The sequence below is a fragment of the Chiloscyllium plagiosum genome, unplaced genomic scaffold (genome assembly GCF_037043375.1).
Source record: "Chiloscyllium plagiosum isolate Xiang-an unplaced genomic scaffold, Cpla_swu_hap1 HiC_scaffold_3, whole genome shotgun sequence".
Taxonomy (NCBI): domain Eukaryota; kingdom Metazoa; phylum Chordata; class Chondrichthyes; order Orectolobiformes; family Hemiscylliidae; genus Chiloscyllium; species Chiloscyllium plagiosum.
The window spans coordinates 44,082,321-44,100,028 of record NW_028270141.1 but is presented as its reverse complement, the minus strand read 5'-3'; the positions used below and the strand labels follow the sequence as shown (position 1 = coordinate 44,100,028).

The following is a 17,708-nucleotide window of genomic DNA, read 5'->3' as shown; positions in this document are numbered from 1 at the left end:
CTCGAGGCTGGAGCTGGGTTTCCATCCTTTGGAAAGGGGTACACGTGGAAGCGAAGAGACCTTGAAATGCAAACTTCATGGCTTCCATCGAAGGGTGTGCATTCGATAATAACCATGATGCAGCTGTACCTCACAGAACAGAAACCCGGTGGCGGAGATATTGATGATTCTTGACATCCTGACCCCCTATCAGCTTAGCAATGTATATGACAGTCCCTTCAAACAGGTCCAGCATTGTGAACTCCAACCCCCCTGCCCCAAAACCTCAGCCTGTATTGAAACCCTTCAACCCTTCCCTGCCGCGTCAAGCCCCGTTTCATTGCCTGAAACATGATAGTGTGTTTGCAGTGTGGGCCCCACTAGCAGCTCCCAGCTCTGAGGGTTCTGCGCCTCCCGGCTGCAAAGGGCGTCCCCCTCCAGTAACACCGCAAGAAAGCGAAAGTGAAAGGAGCAGAGGCCGAGAAACGAAACTCTTTCCGGCTGAAGGGGGAGGCAGATTGCGTTGACTCTATCTCCGCTGCGAGAGACGGGAGGTTGCGTCTGTGAACACTGACTGTGAGTTGACATTATCTTGGGGTCTGAACACATTACAGAATAATCTTAGATTAGACTCTGTCTAAAAGGGTGGGCAATGCATGGTAAACAGGGCAGGGGAGAAGCGAGTGCCTCACCGCCCAAAACCCTCCTTACAGCTTATTTAATTAATGTTTCACTGTCAGCTACACGGTCGCTCTCTGAGTGGCAGGCTGGGGGTTTAACACCCTCACTGTTAGTCTGTCAGGACCTCTCATCCACCTGGAACATCTGGGAGACTACTATCTTTTTACAACCCCTTCTCCGATCTCTATCGGTCCCTTGGCCTTAGACAGCTTTGCAAATGTTGCCTGTGTTACATAGGAACAGGGCCAGACCTTACCCCCACAAGCCTGTTCCACCATCCCGAGAGATGCCTGACCTACTCCATATCCATGCTTTCCCCCATCTTCCTCAAAGATCCATAAATCTCTGCATGTTTAAATCAGTTTGTATCATTTCGATTGTCTGTTGCTCAAGATAATTTGATTTTTCCACACCCTTGTTGAAAGGTTTCCTCATTTCACTGCTGAAAGTCTGACTGAGAGTCGCCTGCAGAGACAGAATGCAAAGTCAAATCCAGTGATCCTTTGTCAGAAGGATCAGAAAGTGGTCAGTAAACTCACTGCTTCTCTCTCTCTCTATACAGATGCTGACGGATCCGCTGTGTTTTTCCAGCACTTTCTGCTTGTTTCACATTTCCAGCATCTTTAGTCCTCTTTTCTTACTATTATTTGTTATATATTGTTTGTATTAGCGCATCTTTATTGCAGTCTTAAATAGAGTCATAAAGTCATAGAGGTGTACAGCACAGAAACAGGCCCTTCAGTCCAACTCATCCATACAACCAGATATTCTAAATTAATCTAGTCCCATTTGCCAGCACTTGGCCCATATCCCTCTAAACCCTTCCTATTCATATACCCATCGAGATGCCTTTTAAATGTTGCAATTGTACCAGCCTCCACCACTTCCTCTGGCAACTTATTCCGTACTCGCAGCACCCTCTGTGTGAAAAAGTTGCCCCTTAGGTCCCTTTTAAATCTTTCCCCTCTCATCCTAAACCTATGCCCTCTAGTTCTGGACTCCCCAACCTCAGGGAAAAGACTTTGTCTATTTATCCTATCCATGCCCTCATGACTTTATAAACTTCTATAAGGTCACCGCTCAGCCTCCAATGTTCCAGGGAAAACAGCCCCAGTCTATTCAGCCTCTCCCTGTAGGTCAAGCCCTTCAACCCTGGCAACATCCTTGTAAATCTTTTCTGAACCATTTCAAGTTTCGCAACATCCTTCCTATAGGAAGAGACCAGAACTGCACATGGTATTCCAAAAGTGGTTGAACATAACACCAGCGCTTCAGCAGAGGCTCACTGATGATGTCACCTAGTGTGGTGACGAAATGTCTGAAAATGAATCTTCCAACTCAGTGAGAAAACTTACATCCATGGCTTAACCAGTGTCCTGTATAGCTGCAACATGTCTTTCCAACTCCAGTACGCAATGCTCTGACCAATAAAGGAAAGCATACCTAAATGCCTTCTTCACTATCCTATCTACCTGCGACTCCACTTTCAAGGAGCTATGAACCTGGACTCCAAAGTACCTTTGTTCAGCAACACTCCCTAGGACCTTACCATTAAGTGTATAAGTCCTGCTAAGATTTGCTTTCCCAAAATACAGCACCTCACAATTATCTAAATTAAACTCCATCTGCTACTCCTCAGCCCATTGGCTCATCTGATCAAGATCCTGTTGTAATCTGAGGTAACCTTCTTCGCTGTCCACTACACCTCCAATTTTGATGTCATCAGCAAACTTACTAACTATACTTCCTATGTTCACATCTAATTAATAGAGAATTGAAGGAAAGGAAATTGAAATGATATAACTGGAGAAAAAGCCTATATATTTTCTACACTAAACATGTTTTTATCAAAATTATCTTGACATTTCAGAGTGTTAAGTGGGACATTTGATTGTGATGAAGGGAAATTCTTTACTAATTAGTCTGTCAGTGACTGAATTGTGTACATTCAGCCAATGTTTCTCTGCTGACATCTGACCTTCTCCTAAACCAGTCACATTCCTATTCCATATAACACTAATTAGGTTCGTTCAGGAGCTGACAGAAGTACCACCATTTTATAGCTCATTTCCTTGGGTGTGCAGGGATTGGGGGACGATAAAAATCTTCAAATCTGATTTTTCTCTTTTAAACTGAAATTTGACGTGTCTCTTTCTAAGACCATAAGCAATGGGAACAAGAGTAGATGACTCTGCCCATTGAGGCTGTTTTGCACTTCAGTAGGATCTTGGCTGATCCGACATTCCTCATGTCCACTTTCCTGCTTTTTCCCTATAATCCTTGATTCTTCAGCTGATGAAGAAACTCCCTATCTCAGACTCAAATATATACATAAAGACTTTGTCCACACAGCTCTGTGTGGCAAGGAGTTCCAAAGACTGTCAACCCTCTGAGAGTTTGATGGTGAAATATTGGCCAGGACATGAGAGAGAATTTCCTGAGCTTCTTTACATTGTGTCACTGGGAACTTTTGTGTGCACGCAAGCAGCTAGACACCTAAAGGCCTTATTGAAAAGACAGGAACTGTGACAGCACTCAATGGATGTGACAGCCTTGAAGATCACATCTCAGTATATGGATTGAAGACACAACCTTTGGAATAAATTTAACTCTGGGTTTAAAATGTATGTTTAGCTTGTGCACTCCCCTAAAGCTAAGTCAGACCAGGAAATTACTTTGCAGGATGCTAGACTTGTGTGAATGAATCTTAGACAATGTTGCACACGAACTGTTCCAGCTTTCCAATTCAAGGCTTCTGTAAATACATTTCCCTGTACCTAGGACAAACAGATGTTCCTACCGGGATTCCTACCAGCTGTAATATGAGTTTTATAGGAAGTGTTTGGAAAAATGTGCATCCAGTTTGCAGTTGTCTTGTTGCCATCTATGTGGAGGGTCGGGGAGATGATTTAGATTTGGATGAAAGTTTACATCAGGCAATATTGGATCTGCTGCCTGTTCTACATGACTCCTAGTTTCATTCCCTGTGAAAGTCACCAGGAGGTCTGATATTAACACTTCAATCCCTTGCAATGACAGTTCTGTAGTGGTGAGAAAAAGATAGCCCGTCAAAGCCTTTTGTCTTGCGTTCATCAGGACAGTCACAAGAATTCCAAAGTGCAATGGTGGAGAGTAATAATTGATATCTCATGAAAAACGTGTGCTGATTGGTTGGCCAGATTGTGAGCCCAATGGATTGTCTTAAATTGGTTTTAGCATAATGCATGTCACACACAGGATTGTTCAATAACTGATATCGAAACAGGGAATTACATCTATCATTAGAACATTACACGTGTTTTTTGAACATTTGTGAGTCAAGCATGGCCAGTAGTCTGCCTACTACAGGCAGCCAAAGGGACGTGATTTTTAACACAACTCAACAATCATTGGGACACATGACAATATATGTGTTATTACACTGGCACTGAAATTCACATACCACATCACTCAGTTGTGTGCCATGAAGAAAACAGCTTGAACATCTGTATGGAAGACTATGTTCCTGACTTGATTGCAGAATCCTGTTAACGGAAAATATCTGTTGTATCATTACTACATAGTAGCAGCATGAAATAACTATCTTTACCTGTTACTTAGATTTTTGAACCTTCCAGAATATCTTCAGATAGACTGGACACTTTTAATATCTGAAATCAGCGGCCTTAGGGCCATTTGTAAGATTTGTAATAGACAGCAGGTAATAATGTGATTACAATATCTATTATCTTGCATTATAGCTTTAGCGTACCCCATTTTGACACCATACTTTTATATGGTGAGAAAATAGTTCAAGCCTTTTTAACAAGGCTTCCAAAAAGGTGGAAAATATTCATATACAGGGACCTGTTTTCTACAGGCATAAGGGATAGCTCCAGACACTGTGCCTTTTTATAAAGAAAAGCATGAGGGAACAATAGTTCTTTGCTGCACTCTCCATGGTAATGTCACGACTGATCAGACTCAACTTGCCAACCGATCAGCACTTTTTTCCCATGCAGTACAAATTGTTGCTCCCTTTGAACTTGGGAATTCTTGTGCCTGTCCAGTTGAGTGCAAGACCAAAAGCTTTGGCAGTCTGTCTCTTTTTTGTCTGTGATACTTGTGCTCTGTCCTTCAATCTGGAGAAATTTAATTTCATATTTTAAACACAGTAAAAGGATGTGTCTAAGGATCAGAGAGATCGTGACATGATATACAGAGATCTGTGGGACTATGTTGTGAAAGATGGTGAAAGCAGGGTCAGTCTTCAGAAGGACAGTGGACCGACTACACTGTCAGTTTTCTTAGAAAAGCTAGTGACACAGGGTTTAACTTGGTTTTGTATAGCTAGTAATTGATGGTTTTCATAAAATATTTGATAAGCATGAGTGACAGGCAGCAAGTGTAAAGGCTGCCAATGAGTGTTAATGTGCAAGTCTGGAAAGCTGAGGCAGTGTAGTCACATCCAGATATATTTACAGTGGTTTTCATCTTTAATAGGTCTGTTATATTGAGTGATTGAAAGGATTAGGCCACTGTTGGTGTTAAAGAACAGATTCCAAGGGATTGGATGTGAACTAAAAATCTATTAAATATCTGAATGCTTCGTCAATAATGATAGGTGACAGATGGCAATGTTGGGATTTCGACTCTAAACTAAACTTGACCTGGGATAATCTTGATGATTGTTGTCTGATCATGCATCGGTTGAGAAAGCAGTTGATTTAGATTTAGATTTAGATTTTAGATTTTTATTGTCACACCAAAGTGTTTAATGTTTTCAAGAAGGAGATATAGTTCTTGGAGCTAAAAGGATTGAAGGCTATGGGAAAAAGCAGTACTGAGTTGGATGGTCAGCCTTGGTCATATTCTGTGGGAGAGCAGGCTTGAAGGGCCAAATGGCCTACTCCTGCTTCCTATATTTCTATGTTTAGACTGAGAGAAAGCACTGAAAGGGTAGGAAAAGGAGGAGTCCTTAAGTCTTGATTAGATTAGATTCCCTACAGTGCGGAAACAGGCCCTTCGGCCCAAACCAGTCCACACCGACCTTCCGGAGAGTAACCCACCCAGACCCATTTCCCTCTGACTAATGCACCTAGCACTGTGGGCAATTTAGCATGACCAATTCACCTGCCCTGCATATCTTTGGACTGTGGGAGGAAACTGACACAGACACGGGGAGTACATGCAAATGCCACACAGACAGTCACCCGAGGCTGGAATCAAACCTGGGACTCTGATGCTGTGAGGCAGCAGTGCTAACCACTGAGCCAAGTCTTCTATTAGATCAGAATCTTGATTCTCTAATATTAATACCACTCACTGTCAAACAAAATCTACCAATCTCATTTATAAAATATTCCGTTAACTTCAGCTTGAGAGGTTTTTTTGGCGATAAAGAACTTTGTGTTTTAGAAATTTAAAGTTTAACTGTGGAAAATGGGGTATGTCGAATTAAAAGACACTCAAAATCTATTGCCATTAAAAGGTTTGGCCTTGTTGTCTTAAAAGGTTAACAGCTAGCAATGTAAGATCATAAGGATGGAGCAACTTCAACAATGTATGATCTATCTGTAAGTTAGAGGCAAATTACCCTAAAAGCATTCAGTAAACTGAAGAGGTTATAAATTAATTTTTTAAAAATCAGATCAAAGATGGGGTCTTGCATTAGGGGTACTTAATCATAAGGTCAGTTCAAGGTCATACTATATTGTCATGGAAATGGGTGGAACTTAGGATGTTTCTCTGGTTTTAGTGTATCTCAGTGTTTGCTGAAAGAGTTAGTTGCAGCTTGCACCAAGTATATGCAGTAGCAGCTCACTGAAAGGATATCATCAAAGTCAATGATAGTTAGGTTTGCAGTTTGAATGGTGAAAGTAACAACTTCATCACTCACCATGTGGAATGTGGGTGAGGCTTCACCTCAGTTTGAACTTTGTGAGGGAACAGAAGCTGGAATGATTGTGTGGATTGAAGCTACTGGAAGAATTGACAGAGATCCTCACAGATTTTTGGGCAAAATCAAGCAATCAACAGAAATAGCTGAGGTAATGAGAAAGTCAGAATAGCAAGGGACTGAGGCATCCATGTTAAGGAAGTAATAAATGAAAGTCTTACCTCTGACAATAGTTGGAATACTAAGAAACCCTAAAGTGAAGTTCCAGACGACTGTTGCATACTTTTGGGTGGTGCTGATAGATGCAAATATGATACCATAAAATTTAAGAGAGTTCTTGGGACAAATAAAACTACACGTATAGCGTATTATCATTAGAAAGCATATTGCTTGGATAATACCACTTGGTTTGTTTAAGACAATGTTATACATTAAAATTTGCTATTATTTTAAAAATTGAAATTTCATAGTGCAGTTCTTTATGGTGTTTGGATTTCATGTAGTTGTTTATGGTTCATGATTAGACCATAACAAACTATTGATTATTATTTCATCATATCCTGTATGGTTTGATTGAAAATATTAATTTTTGCAGCCTCTGGAAGAAATGGCAACTTCAGGTCCTCCTTTATACAAAGCTGTGGAGCAACTCCAGCTGCACGCAAATAAAATTGGAAAGACTTTGGAATGGGAATGCAAACAGTTTGGGCCCCCTCACGACATTGTGTAAGTGGTTTAGAAATACATTTCTTTAACCTTGTTATCCAAAGCTGTATCATTCCACACCAAGAAACATTAGGTGGCCTCATTCCTCCCTATTTCTGTAACCTACTCCAGTTCTACAACCTGCTATGATCAAACTGCTCTTCCAATTCTGAGCTCATGTGAGTTTCTGATTTTTATCACTGTGCCATTAGCAAACATGTCTTCAGCTGCTGAAGCCGTAATCTTTGAAATTCTCTCTGTAAGCCTCTCACCCATTTAACTCTCACTTGACCTTTTAAAATACTCCTCTTTGATCAAGCTTTTGCTCACTTGTTCTAATACTTCACGAGACTTGATATCAAATCTTGACTGATAGCGCATTTTACAATATTAAAGGTGCCATATCAATGCAAGTGACTGTTGAATGCTTCTTGCAACTTCTTTGGAAGTTCAGTATTAATCGTGAGCTTCTAACTAGCCGAGGCCAGTATGCGTTTTGGTTTTGGAATTTGCATGTGCTGTATGTGACGTGACCATTTTCTGTGTGGCAGCAGCAAACCTTGCCTGTTAATTGTGTTGTGTACAATAGTAGGGTGCTGCTGATACTGCTGTGGTAATCCTTGAACAGTTTGAGAAATGAATTCAGTTTTTAGGAAACTGTTACCAGTAAACATGCCCACAAAGCTGTTAATAGTTGTAAGAATCTAAATCACTCACTGCTGTCCTTCTAGTGAAGAAATGTGGTTCCCTTATCTGGTTTGGCTAATAGGTAACTCTCACCCCAAACCAATGTGACTGACCCTTGACTATTTTCACAAATGGCCCACTTTGTCGTATCAAGATTGCAGAGAATCCTGATGATATCATGGGTGCAGTGATCAAAGAAGACACACCAACTCCTTTGAAAAGGCTAACAAGGAGTGGACATTAAATGCTGGCCTTGCTGGAAATGACAGTATTCCAAGAATGAATACATTTTAAAGATGAACTCAGTTCTTATTGACAAAAAATGCTCTTTGCAATAAGCTAGCTTCCATTGCCACTCCATGCCTTCACTTGGCTGTGTGAGTGTCACACAGAAATAACAAACTCCTAGTCTCCACATTGAAAGGTTGTGCGGACTGCTCACCACGTTTTGGCTTCATCAACGGAAACAAACTCAAAGAGAGAGAAATTCAAATCCCACCATGGCAACTGGTTAAATTTCATTTCAGTTAATCAATCTTGAACTGAAAGCTACTCTCAGTAATGGTGAAGACGTCAACTGTTATCAAGTATTGTCAAAGTCCATTTGGTTCACTAATATCTTTTAGGAAGTAAGTCAACTGTTCCTGCCTTGTCTCATCTACGTATGCTCCAGACATACAGTGATGTAATTGACCCTTAACAATGAATGGCCCAGCAGGCCATTCAGTTCAAGGGTGATATGTGATAAATAACAAACGCTGACTTGCTAGTGATACCCTTATCCCATGAAGAAATAAAGAAAAGAATAACTAGACAAAAATCGACAAGGATTTGAGTAAAGAAGTAGTGAAGTCTTGCTTTAATTTGAAAGAGCTTGGTTAGACTGCAGCTGTGTATGATTTGGTCTCCTATATCCAGAAAGATATTTTGCTTTGAAGGTTCACCAGAGCTGTTCCAGGATAGTGGGCCTGTCCTGTGAAGAGAAATTGAGCAAACTGGAGTCTTAATCCCGAGAGTTTTGAAGCATGGAAGCAGATCACATTGAAGCCTACAAAATATGTCAAGGGATAGACAGGAAATGCAAGTAAGATGTCTCCCCTAGGTAGGAAGTACAGAATCAGGAGGTACAACGTAAGAGTAAAAGGGATGCATTTTGGGTCTGAGACTCAGAGGGCTGTGAACCTTTGGAAATCTGTGTCCCAGAGGGCAGTGGAGGCTCAGTCCCTGAGAAAGATTAAAGTGGAGCCATAGAGTCATACACTAGAATAATTTTCATCCTTTAGGTCCATAATGTGATATGATTGATGATTCTTTAGATTCCATTCATCCAAAAAGTCAATTACTCCTATGGAACACATCAGCCTGCAGCTTGCCTTCTTATCTGAAATAACTTTTGTGTTCCTTCTTACATTTGGGATTGACTGCCTGTTTGAAGACACAGTTTTCCTGTGATTAACTCTTTTGATTCTTCTGCAAGGTAATTAGTTGTCCTTGTGGCACAAGGCAGCCAGTTAAAACAGTTTCATTCATGTCAGTTTGATTCCTTCTTCTCCCAGACATGGCTAATTTCCCTATAAGGTTATCCATGTCCCTTAATAGTTTATTTCAGACAGAGTTATTGTTGATTCTTTCTGCGTACAACTGTTTGTCATTGTTGATCCCTTCAAAGAATTGTTAAAGTTCTGAAGTCCATAGTATCACATCTGTCTATTCCTGTTAGAATTTTATCAGTTTCTGCACGATTCTCCCCTCACTATTTCTGAACTCCAGTGAATACAGCCCTAACAGTCTCCCTTCGTATGTCAGTCCTCTCATTCCAGTAATCAGCATGGTAAACCATTAGTGCACTCTCTCAAGAACATCATTCCTCAGATAAGGAGCCCAAAGATGCACATAATACTCCAGGTAGGGTCTCAGCAAAGTCCTGTACAATTGTAGCAAGGCATCTATAAGATCATAAGACATATGAGCAAAAATAGGCCAGTCAGCCCATTGAGTGTGCTCCACCATTCAAAGAGGTAATGGCTGATATGAAAACCCTCAACTCCACCTTCTTGCACCTTCTCCATAACCCTTGATTCCTTTACTGTCTAAAAATCTGTCTGCCTGAGGCTTCAATATACTCAATGACCCAATCTTAACAGTCCTCTGTGGTAAAGAATTCCATAGATTCACTACCCTTAAAGAGCAGAGATTCCCCTCATCTCTGTCTTAAATGTGTGATTGCTTATTTTGAGATTATGCCCTCTCGTCCCCAAACTCTGCCCAAAGTGGAAACAACCTTTCCACATCTACCCTCTCAAGTCCCATAACAATCCTGTACACTTCAATAAGGTTATCTCTTATCCTTCTGCATTTCAACAACTTCAGGCCCAATCTGCTCAACCTATCTTCATAAGAAAGTCCCTCCAAACCTAGTATCAACCTAGCAAGCTTTTTCTGGCCTGCCTCCCATGAGAGGACATCTTTATTAGATAAGGAGCCCAACGCTGTCTGCAATATTCCATCTGCATACTAGTGCCTTGTACAGTTTTTGCAAAACCTCCCTACTTTTATGTTTCTTTCCCTTTAAAATAATAGTCAGCATATTTTTTGCCTTCCCCATTGATGCCAGCTTTTTGTGATTCAAGGATGTGGATTCCCAAATCCCTCTGTTCTGTAGCTTTTTCTGCTGTCTTTCCCATTTAAATAATATTCAGCTTCTCTATTCTTACTGCCAAAGTGCATAACTTCACATTTTCCCACATTATATTCCAACTACCAAGTTTTTTTCTTCCCCCTTAAATTTCTGCATCCCTCTGCAGACCGAGTCATCTTCAGCACTTGCCTTCCAACCTATTTTTGTATTATCCACAAACTTGCCTACAGTATATTCATTTTCCTCATTCAAATCATTGATATGTATTGTAAATAGTTGTAGTCCCAGCACTGATCCCTATTGCATTCCAATATAGTTTTAGATTAGTTGCCTAAAAATTCTCCCCTTATCCCAATTCTCTGTCTATTAGTTGGCCAATCCACTATCCATGCTAATGTCCTACCTTCAACACCGTGGACTCTTATTAAGTGTGGTATCTTATCAAAAGCCTTCTAAAACTTCACATATATTACATAATTCCTTGTAACATCCTACTTGTTACCTCCTCAGAAACAAAATCCCTGCTCTTGTACTCACATCCTCTCAATATGAAGGCCAACATATCATTTACCTTCTTCGCTGTGTACTACATCAGCATGCTTCCTCTCAGTGACTGCAACTCAACAGGTGTATGCCAGTACTGGTGTTCCATCAACTTCCTCCACCTTCTTCACCATCGACAGCTTTCCCTTTCTGTCTCCTTCGCAAGTTCCCCTTAAATGCATCTCTACTATTCTTCTTCACTCCCACGTTCCACATTCTCACCATTCCTGGATGAAAAAAAATATTTTGAATTCTCTGCTGAAATTATTAGTGACTATCTTACATTTAGGGCATTATTTGAGTCTCTCCCACAAGTGGAAACATCTTGTGGATCCACCCTGTCAAGCCGTTTTGAAGACCCTGTTGCAGGTATCTCTTTTCTTGAAAGACAAAGAGCGCCACTCTTTCAGTCTTTCTGATGAAGTAGTTTTAGTTCCAATGCACTTGGAACACAAAGTGGAGCGGATCTCTGTGAATCCCGAGGTCCCTCAAGTAATCTTCATACTATCTTACGTATCAATAAAGGTACAGGCGGGATAAAAGAATTGTGCTATGCTGCCCTTACTCCAATGTTCCTTTTGATGTAGGTTCATATTCAATGCAGTGATTGATGAAGAAACATTCCCAGAAGCCAAGGGGAAAACCAAGAAGGAAGCTAAGCACAATGCTGCCAAACTTGCTCTGGAGAAATTGAACATTGACTTGGTGAGTAGTCTGTGTTGCATTTTGTTTTAAAAAAAATCAATTATGGTTTTATTTTCTCTACATTTTAAAGGTTTCTTCAATTAGGGAGAACTTTCATTCAATTCCAGACAAGTTATTACTTTGTGTCTCCGAGAAGTCAATGCACAGGGAGATTGGATACATTTCAAATTGTTCTCTCTGATTATTTTCAGGCTGTGTTCTTTTCCCCACCCTATCCCACCCCTCACTCCTCTTCATATCAGCCTTCCTCTCCTTGTCTAGCCTAACCCAACATTCTTGTTATTCTTCATCTTGATCAACCCCTTCAAATTGCACATTTGCTTTTCTCACAGTTCCCTAATCCCAGCCGTAGTGTAACGAATAAACACCCACCCTGTCATGCCCTCCATTCTCATAAACTCTTGCACTTCCTTCACCCCTGCTGGTCTGTTAAATGTTGGTTAGTAACTACCTGTAAAGCTCAAGTACATGCAGTTGGAACCAGAGACTGCCCTCACACTCTTAACTGCATTGGAATTTGACCAGATGTTCTGGGAGCACAGAGATCCTCTACTCCAGAGGCACAATTATAGCTCTGCACTGGTTGGAGTCATACCTGGCACATAGGAAGATGATTGTGGTTGTAGGAGGTCAGTCATCTCAGCTCCAGGACGTCTCTGCAGGAGTTCCTCAGGGTAGTATCCTGCATGAAACCATCTTCAGCTGCTTCATCAATGACCTTGATTGATATTAAGGAATCCCCAACTATCAACATCCTGGGCATTGCTATTGACCAGAAACTGAACTGAACTAATCATGTCAATATTGTGACAACAAGTGCAGGTCAGAGGCTAGGAATCCTGTAGCGAGTAACTCACTCCCTGACTCTCCAAAACCTATCGACCATCTACAAGGCACAAGTCAGGAGGGTGATGGAATACGCCCCACTTGGTTGGATGAGTACATCTCCACTAACACTGAAGAAGCTTGATAACATCCAGGACAAAGCAACCCACTCAATTGGCATCACATCCACAAGCATTCACTCCATTCACAGCTGACGCTCAGTAGCAGTAGTCTGTACTAGCTACAAGATGCACTGCAGAAATTCACCAAAGATCCTTAGACAGCACCTTCCAAACCCACAACCACTTCCATCTAGAAGAACGAGGGCAGCAGTTACATGGAAACACCATCACCTGCAAGTTCCCTTCCAAGCCACTCGCCATCCTGACTTGGAAGTATACTGCCATTCCTTCACTGTTGCTGGGTCAAAATCCTAGAATTTTCTCCCTAAGGGTATTATAGGTCTATCTGCAACACATGGACTGCAGCAAATCAAGAAGGTAGCTCACCACTACTTTCTCAAAGGCAACTAGGGACGGGCAATAAATGCTGGTGCAGCAAGTGACTCACAAGGTGAATAAATAAAATTCAGTCTCCAACTGGATCTCACAGATTCTGGTCAAAAGCCCCTTTTTGCTGCTGATTTGGCAAACAATTTCTCTCAAAGTCTGGTCCGTTTATCTTAAATAGAATCCATAGAATCCCTACAGTGTGGAAGCAGGCTACTCAGTCCGTTGAATCTATACTGACCCTCCAAAGAGCATCTCACTTAGACCCACCCCCCCGCCACACCCTATCCCTGTACTACCACATTTGCCCTTAGCTAATTTGCCTAACCTAAATATGTCTGGATACTACGGGCAATTTAGCATGGCCGATCCACCTAACCTGCACATTTTTGGACTGTGGGAGGAAACTGGAGCACCCAGATGAAACCTATGTAGACATGAGGAGAATGTGCACACTCTACCCAGTCACCCAAGGGTGGAATCAAACCTAGGACCACAGTGCTGTGAGGCAGCAGTGCTAACCACTGAGCCAACATGCTCAAATATGTAAAAGTAACTTTGTTTTGTTAGGTAATGTTTAGAAGTTAGTTTAAAATCCATGTGGAATTGGGAGACTTTATTAAAAACAAGTGACTGATTTACTGTCACTGTCTGGTCAGAAGAATGATCACAAGGAATGAAAACACTTTCAATGGGTCATTGAACGTATCTGATACTTGATGCACACAGATGATAACCTTTTCAAGCAGCTTCAGTGTGGGTTGTGTATGCTTGTAAAAACAAAGGCGGTACCTTCTGATTTATCTTTCATGTAGACTGATGGCGGTAGTCTTCGAATATCTCCTGCCAGCATGGGAAACTACATCAGCAAGCTCAACGAGTATGGGCAGAAGAAAGGCATACATCTCGAGTACAGGTTTAAGCAACTGGACACAGGCATGGATCACGTACAAAAGTTAGTTTTTTTTAAAGATAAATCAGGTTTCTATTCTTGCTAAGAGTGGACAGATGTCGTATTAATTTCACTAGTCTAGTAATCCAGAACCCCAGGTTAATATTCTATGGACATGGGATCAAAGCCCACCACTGCACATGGTGAAATTTGAATTCAGTAAGATCTGGAATACAAGGCTAACCTAATGGTGACCATGTAGCGTTGTTGATTTTTATAAAAACTCGCCTGGTTTACTGATGTCCTTTAGAGCTATTAGGGATTCCAGACCAACAACAATGTATTTGATTTTAACTGTCCTCTGAAGTAACCAACAAGTTGTATCATACGAAAGACTGAAATGTATCAAAGGAATTAAACTGGACCATCAGACACTGAACTAACCCTTCATTGTCATTGGGTCAAATTCCTTTAGCCCCTTACCTAACAGCACTGCGGTGTCCCTAGTCCCAAAGTCTACAGAGCTTCAAGCAGGCAACTCACCATCACAATTAGGGATGGGCAATGGTCTAGTCTGTGATGCCTATGTTCATGCAAACATTTTTAAGATCCTAAGATCTCATTGTACCTTGTTACTAGTTACCCTCATGCTCTGGTGAATGGATCCTCTCTGGCTCCAGGTTAAAAGAATCCCCCCTGTGCCCCTGGTAAATGGATCTTCCCACACCACTGGCTAATGGAACCCCTCTGGCTCCTGGTTAATGGATCTCCCCATTACTGCTAGTTAATGAAGCTACTTGCGTTCCTGGTTAATAGATCCTCCCTTGTTCATGGTTAATGGATTCTCCACATCCTTGGTTTGTGGCTTTCCCTATGCTCCTGGTTAATGGACCTGCCCGTGAATTTCCCAAGATTTCCCAGGTTAATAATCTATACTCTGCCTTTCTTGGTGAAAGAATGGTCACCTCACTTAGTACACCATCCGTTACTAAGAGTTCTTATAATCTAACAAAGTGTCCATTGTTATCACGCTTTCTTTGACCAGTCAACCTGTGTACTGGCATCTCCCCATGCTACTAGTGCCTGGGATGGCTGTTGAGGTGGGTAACCTCACAACTGTTAAAAAAGTACTTGGATGTGCATGTGAAGTGTTATAACATTCAAGGCTATGGGCCTAGGAGAGTAGTCCTATTGTAGGTAGTAGTGTATTTTTAGTGGTACAGATGGGCCAAATAGCTCCTTCTGTACTATGTGGTTTTATTATAGTTGCTGTCCTCCAGGTCTTGTCTCTTTCATATTGTCATTCCCATTTCTCCACTGTCTCAGTTCCCATGGTCCTAAGTTCTGGACCTTCTTCCGTAAACCTCCCCTTTTTTCTATCTTCCATTCTCTTTAAGACACTTCTTAAAACTTGCTTCTTTGACCTTCTTGAGTTTGGCTCAGTATTAAATTTTACTTCAAATGCATTACATGGAATAGGATGTTTTACTATATTAAAGTTTGTTTTAATGTAAGTTATTGTAAAATTGAATGGGATGTTTCGGTAAGCAAACTCCACTGCTGACCAATGAAACAACATGGTTTCTTTCATTGTAAATTGTTCCATCCATTAGCCAGACTAGCACTAACCAGACCGGGTCATCCAGGATTAACTCAGGCTAGCACTAACCAGACCGGGTCATCCAGGATTAACCCAGGCTAGCACTAATCAGGCAGGACCACCCAGAATTAACCCAGACTGGGACTAACTAGGCAGTGTCATCCAGGATTAATCCAGACCAGCACTAATCGGGCATGGTCATCCAGGATTAGCCCAGATTAGCTGCTTCATCCAGACAACCAGGTTCAAATGGGTGTTAAGGCTGGATTTTAAGCTGAATTTGAAGCCCTCTGAGTATCAGTTGCATTCTAGGTACTTAATTGTGGTGATATTCCTCTTTCATGTTGATGCCTGATTTCACATTTATATGCTTCAGTTTAAACTCTTCTAAGACAATATTCCCTCTGTTTCTCTAAGCTTCTTCAACCCAGCCTCCTCCTCGCTTCGAATTTTGCATTCTGTTGGCTTGACATCACCAACTGCTGTCTCCTAGCCATTGATAGCTAATCCTTCGGGCGTTCAGTCCTAAGAAATCCCCTAACTATCCCTTCCCTCCCAAGCTTTAAGAGCCTGTGACCAGTGGAGTGCCACAAGGATCCACTGCCTTTTTGTCACTTATATAAATGATTTGGATATGAACATAGGAGGTATAGTTAGTAAGTTTGCAGATGACACCAAAATTGGAGGTGTAGTGGACAGTGAGGAAGGTTACCTCGGATTACAATGGGATCTTGATCAGTTGGGCCAGTGGGCTGAGGAGTGGCAGATGGAGTTTAATTTAGATAAATGCGAGGTGCTGCATTTTGGAGAAGCAAATCAGAGCAGGACTTATACACTTAATGGCAAGGTCCTAGGGAGTGTTGCTGAACAAAGAGACCTTGGAGTGCAGGTTCATAGTTCCTTGAAAGTGGAATCGCAGGTAGATAGGATAGTGAAGGAGGCGATTGGTAAGCTTTTTTTTATTGGTCAGAGTATTGAGTACAGGAGTTGGGAGGTCATGTTGTTGCTATACAGGACATTGGTTAGGCCACTTTTGGAATATTGCATGCACTTCTGGTCTCTTTCCCATTGGAAGGATGTTGTGAAACTTGAAAAGGTTCAGAAAAGATAGAGAAAGATGTTGCCAGGGTTGGAGGATTTGAGCTATAGGGAGAGGCTGAATAGGTTGGGGCTATTTTCCCTGGAGCGTCGGAGGCTGAGGGGTGACCTTATAGAAATTTATAAAGTCATGAGGGGCATGAATAGGATAAATAGTCAGTTTTTTCCCTGGGGTAGGGGAGTCCAGAACTAGAGGGCATATGTTTAGGGGAAAGAGGGGAAAGATATAAAAGAGACCTAAGGGGCAACTTTTCCACACAGAGGGTGTTACGGGTATGGAATGAGCTGCCAGAGGAAGTGGTGGAGGCTGGTATAATTGCTACATTTAAAATTCATTTGGATCGGTATATGAATAGGAAGGGTTTAGAGGGATATGGGCCAAGTGCTGGCAAATGGGACTGGATTAGATTGGGACATCTGGTTGGCATGGACAAATTGGACCAAAGGATCTGTTTCTGTGTTGTTCATCTTTATGACTTTATATTTTGGCTAATGACAGTGTGAGCTGCAAATCAGTGATTATACATTTCTGACTTAGTTGCTTATGGGTTCAAGTTCCAAATGCAGAAAACTGAGTACGTTCTCCAGGCTGATGGTCCAATTCAGTTCTGAGGGATTGCTGCAATGTCAAGTTGCTGTCTTTCACATGAGACTTGAAACCAAGGCCCTGTCAGCCGCTTTGGTCGATATGTAGGAACCTATGAGACCACCTGAAGGAAGGCAGGATGTTCTGACCAATGTGTAGCCCTCCACCAGCATCACAAAATCAGGTGATCTTGGACATTGCTACCATGACATTTGTGGGAGCTGTGTGCAAATTGGCTGCTGTGTTCCGACATTACAATAGTAACTATACTTCACATTGGTTGTAAAATACTTTGGGAGGTACTGAGATTACGAAAGGCACTAGATTAACACAAGCCTTTCCGACTTTCTCTTTGTCATGACATTGTTGTGCTCTGTGGTGG

At 41.6% G+C, this 17,708-nt stretch overlaps 1 protein-coding gene across 1 annotated transcript in view; it reads left to right on the top strand.

Annotated features, from left to right (window-relative positions):
* Positions 1-505: 505 nt before the first annotated feature.
* eif2ak2 (eukaryotic translation initiation factor 2-alpha kinase 2) overlaps positions 506-17,708 on the top strand; it is a 70,235-nt gene continuing 53,032 nt past the window's right edge. The window contains exons 1-5 of the mRNA XM_087978779.1: positions 506-555; positions 1,086-1,185; positions 7,134-7,264; positions 11,699-11,816; positions 13,966-14,105. Of these exons, the coding sequence (XP_087834905.1) occupies positions 7,146-7,264; positions 11,699-11,816; positions 13,966-14,105 (377 nt within the window). The 5' untranslated portion in view covers positions 506-555; positions 1,086-1,185; positions 7,134-7,145. The remainder of the gene's footprint in view (positions 556-1,085; positions 1,186-7,133; positions 7,265-11,698; positions 11,817-13,965; positions 14,106-17,708) is intronic.